Below are 5,044 nucleotides of genomic sequence, written 5' to 3' on the forward strand. Positions count from 1 at the left end.
TGAATGCATTCAGGTGTACAACTGACTAGGTATACCCCTATGAACTTAGACTGCCTGGTGATGTCACCAGACAAGCCAGAACTCCACCCATGCAAAACCTGTTGATTAAAAAGTCCTGTGTAAAATTGTATTTTCAACCTGCAACTATCAGGAAATAACAACATTTATCACACTTTTACAGTGTTAGTTTCATCAGGTGTTGTACAAAATGATACAAAACACAGGGCCTTTAAAAGCTGCACTAACTATAAACTGCAATCGGGTTGAACCACGGCCATGGTTTCCTCCTGTTAGAGCTGCTATCAATGGAAAAAGATGATTGCATTAAAGCAATTATATTTTTTTCTTCACATTTTGTCTTAAATGATAAACTCTGTCAATAAACCGTTCCATCTAAGAGGAGACGTTCAGATGTACTTGTGTGTTTCCATCAATGAAGTCATTCACTAAATGCTTCCTCCATGCACTCCACAACCACTCAGCTCTGCGTGTCTGCAGCGTGTGTGTGTCCACAGCGTGTGTGTGTGTGTGTGTTTTTGTTCGTTTGTCAATCGCAGGACCGTACACACAGCGAGCCAAGGTCAGACGGTGCACTAATGGACATCCTCTTGTCTTGTCCAATTAGAATGAAGTCACACACTGGTGACGAGGTCTCAGAGTTCCTGTGTGTGTGTGTGTGTGTGTGTGTGTGTGTGTGTGTGTGTGTGTGTGTGTGTGTGTGTGTGTATGTTTGTGTGTGTGTGTGTATGTGTGTGTGTATGTATGTTTGTGTGTGTGTGTACGTGTGAATTGAATTTAATGTGAACGGCCATTGACAGAGAGCAGGTCCCTGTTGAACGTCTGAGTCACTGAGTAGAGGTTAACAGAGGTCATGACTCATGACCTTCCTGACACCCGGACTAGCCAGTAACCACCCTCCTTCGCCAATCTCTCCATCTCATCTCCTCCTTCTTCCATCTCCAGTGACTCCATCCGGTCTGTCACCCTGCCTCTCCGGTTAATCCCCGTTTTGGAAGGGTGTTCCTGCTACTCAGCCAGCAGACAAAGAGCCACCAATAGCCAGATGGCAGTCACAGCCCTGGACCATTCAGACCAGAGTAATTCCATACCCTCACCTTCAGCATGCAGACGTGTTGTCTGACGGCATGGCAGACCCTTGTTAATACCCTTGATAATTCACCTGTGTGTGTGTGTGTGTGTGTGTGTGTGTGTGTGTGTGTGTGTGTGTGTGTGTGTGTGTGTGTGTGTGTGTGTGTGTGTTTGTCAAATTGACCCGTAACATAAGGGAAGGGTTAAGGGCTGTGAGGGGGGTGGTGGCCCGTGGCCTCCGGTGGTCTCAGGAACCTCCGTCACTCAGGTTCAGGTATAAAAGAGAGGGCCAGAGACACATAAAAGAGAGACAGAGACACACACACACACATACAGACGGACAACAGTGCTGAAGTGGACAACTCCTCGGAAGAGAAAAGTGATAGACTGGTCGGAGGAGAGAGAGAGACAGAGAAGAAAATACTTTTGAAACAGGTTAGTGACAACAGATGTTTAATCCTTTGATTTGAGAATGATTATAAAATGAAAACAGAACACTGAATTCTGAAGATAATAGTAATGATTTGTTTTTCAAAAAAATTATATAATTATTTAGTCATTTAAAATTACTGCCATTAATTAACGTTATTTGACTAAATGCTCATTGACTAAATGCTCATTATTTGACTAAATCACATTTGGTCCTCTACAGCTATCTGTGGGCTTCTATCATTTATTGTAAATAAGACAAATGTATATATTCTTCACTTCTTCACATAAACAGTGTGATAAGTGGTGTTAGCTCATACAGTCAATAATGATTCAGTAAGCCAGTCAGTCAATCAGTCAGTAAGAGAGTCAGTCAGTCAATCAGCAAGCCAGTCTGTCTGTCAATCCGTCAGTCAGCCGATCAGTCAGCAAGCCAGCCAGACAGTCAATCAGCCAGTGAGTCAAACAGTCAGCAAGCCAGTCAGTCAGCCAGCCAGTCAATCCGTCAGTCCGCCAGTCAGTCCTTCAGGCAGTCAGTCAGTCCGCAAGTCAGTCAGTCCTTCAGTCCGCAAGTCAGTCAGTCAGTCAGTCCTTCAGTCTTCCAGTCAGTCAGGGTGGCTACTTTAAAGAATCTAAAATATATTTTGATTTGTTTAAAACCTTTTTGGTTATTACATGTATCCATATGTGTTATTTCATAGTTTTTATGTCTTCACTATTATTCTACAATGTAAAAATAGAAAGATAAAGAAAAACCCTGGAATGAGTAGGTGTGTCCAAACTTTTGACTGGTACTGTATGTCCTCTATGGACTTCATTAGATAAGAAATGTGTTGCATTTATGTCACGTTTTTCATCATGAATGTTGTTCTGGAGGCAGCTTTGCAGAGTGGTCAGTAGCTGGCACAGCCACAAAGTCATACAATCTGATTTTAAACCTAACCTTAACCACACTGCTAACCCTAATGCCTTAACCCAAACCTTAAATTAAGACCAAAAAACACATTTTTGTTTTTTCATGAATCTTTACAATACAGCCAGTTCTGACACATGATAATAAACGTCAACCTGCATGTTTGTCACACTCATCTGCCGTTCTTCAGTTTATGATGACATTCATGAACGGGTCAGTAGAATGCTGCATTCATGACATGTCAGAACTAGAACACCGGGACATTTCTGACTTGGAAACTCATTGTAGAAAGATTATATCAGAGTTTCCCACTAACAGAATCAAACAATAGGAAGCTTTACGCAAAAATGTTATTTTAATTTTAACTCAGAGGTTCCGAGTTTCCGACTTGTTTTGAATGCAGTATAACTGTGTTTTTCCTGTGAGCAGCGTGACGATGCTGTGTCCTGCGTGGTTATTGGCTGTGGCTGTGGTGGGTGTGGTCAGTGGGGTTAAAGGTCAGTGCTGGGAGAATCCTCGTTGTCAAGACCTCAACTCTGAGAACAGCATCCTGGTGAGTTAGAAACGTTGCAGAGAGCGCAATGTTTTTGAAAAGTTAAGCTCAAGGCCGGGATTTAATCCGATTCCAGGTTATAGGCATTGTGGCTTTTAAAGGCAATGTTCCAATCAGAAATTGAGTTTAAAAGCGGCAATGCCTATAACCCGCGATTACATTGAATCCCAGCTCAAGTATGTAAGAGGCTCCTGAGTGGCACAGCGGTCTGAGGCACTGTATCTCAGTGCTAGAGGCGTCACTACAGACCCTGTATCACAATGATAGGGAGTCCCATAGGCCGGCGCACAATTGGCTCAGCGTCGTCCCGGGTTTGGTCGGGGTAGGCCGTCATTGTAAATAAGAAATTGTTCTTAACTGACTTGCCTAGTTCAATAAAAGTAAAACATATTTTTTTTTTAAAGAGAGCAGTTACGAGAGTGTTACAGCATTTTACTGTTACCAACCTAACCTACCTCTCCTTTCCTCTCTGCTCTTCTCCCTCCTCTCTGTTATTCTACCTCCTTTCTGCTCTCTGCTCTTCTCCGCTTTTCTCCCTCTCCACTTCGCTGTCCTCTCTGGTTCTCCCTCTCTACCCTTCTCCCTCTCTTCCCACTCTTTTCCCTCCCCTCTCTTCCCTCTCTCCTCGCCTCTCCGGTCTTGTCCTTCTCCTCTCCTCCTCCTATCGGCCTCCTCACAGGAGTGCATCCAGCTCTGTCGTTCTGACCTCACCGCCGAATCTCCCATCTTCCCTGGCGAGGTGCATCTCCAACCCAACTCCCCCTCCGACTCTCCTCCCCCCTCCTTACTTCTGTCCCCCCCCTCTCCCCTGTCCCCCTTGGAGCAGCAGAACATCGTGTCCCCCCAGGCCAAGCGCTCCTATTCTATGGAACACTTCCGCTGGGGGAAGCCTGTGGGAAAGAAGCGCCGCCCGGTGAAGGTTTACACCAACGGTGTGGAGGAGGAGTCCTCCGAGGGCTTCCCCAGCGAGATGAGACGAGAGCTGGGCACCAACGAGGCCATGTACCCCGCTCTGGAGGCTGTGGAAGGGGGAGAGGGAGAGGGCCTGGGGGGTGAGGCAGATGGCTTGGGTGGGGTGTTTAGTCTTCAGGAGAAGAAAGACGGCTCGTACAAGATGAACCACTTCCGCTGGAGCGGACCGCCCACCAGTAAGCGCTATGGAGGGTTCATGAAGAGCTGGGACGAACGCAGTCAGAAACCACTGCTCACACTGTTCAAAAATGTCATCATCAAAGACGGACAGCAGAAGAGAGAGCAGTGAGGGAGGGAGAGAGAGGAAGGGAGGATAGGTGAGCTGAAGAGGGGGGAGGGAGAGAGGACATGGGGGACAGGAGAAATACCATTATCAGGGTTGAGGGAGAGAGGGAGAGAGGACAAGGGGGTTGAGGGAGGGAGAGAGAACATGGGGGGTTGAGGGAGGGAGGACATGGGGGTTGAGGGAGGGAGAGAGAGAGGACATGGGGGTTGAGGGAGGGAGAGAGAGAAAGTCCCTTTACTCCCCATCCAGCACTGTAGGACGTAGATCCAGTAAGCTCTCATTTGATTCACAATTAGGAGACAGACAAGCTTTGTGATTGGCTAAAAGTACTTTGTCCTCTGACCCAGCAATGATGTTAGCTGCTAATGTAATAATGTCTCTAATAAATCATAACTCTGTATAGAACCATGCTGTTGTCACTGAGGGATGGGTATAGGGGTGATGGGTAAAGAAGAAAATTGTTATTGAAATTATTCCAAATATAAAAATATTCTATTGCAAGCAACCACAGTCAAGCAGTTTTTATTTACCGGCATATACGCAGAACTGATAAAATGAAATATTTTATTTGTTTAGTCATTATTCATGTAGTCTGTATATTGCTACGTTCCCCAGCATGAAAACCAAAGATGTCGCTCAAACAGAAGAGGGAACAAACAAAGAGTCACTGACAACAACCAAAATGAAACAGGTGGGGTTCTAGGAAGGGGTTCTGAAAGACAATCATGGGGGTGTCCACTGAATGGGGGTGTTCACTAGTAACAACAACTGGGACCTAAAAGACACCCATCATGAGACCCAC

The 5,044-nt window shown here is 45.6% G+C and overlaps 1 protein-coding gene across 1 annotated transcript; it reads left to right on the forward strand.

Annotated features, from left to right (window-relative positions):
• Positions 1 to 1,441: 1,441 nt before the first annotated feature.
• Positions 1,442 to 4,609, forward strand: pomca (proopiomelanocortin a). The gene is given in 3 exon segments (NM_001198575.1): positions 1,442 to 1,524; positions 2,861 to 2,984; positions 3,664 to 4,609. Coding segments are annotated over 2 exon segments (699 nt in total). The 5' UTR covers positions 1,442 to 1,524; positions 2,861 to 2,867; the 3' UTR covers positions 4,246 to 4,609.
• The last annotated feature ends 435 nt before the right edge of the window (positions 4,610 to 5,044 follow it).

This window comes from Salmo salar, chromosome 09, assembly GCF_965601325.2.
Source record: "Salmo salar chromosome 09, fSalSal1, whole genome shotgun sequence".
Classification (NCBI taxonomy): Eukaryota; Metazoa; Chordata; class Actinopteri; order Salmoniformes; family Salmonidae; genus Salmo; species Salmo salar.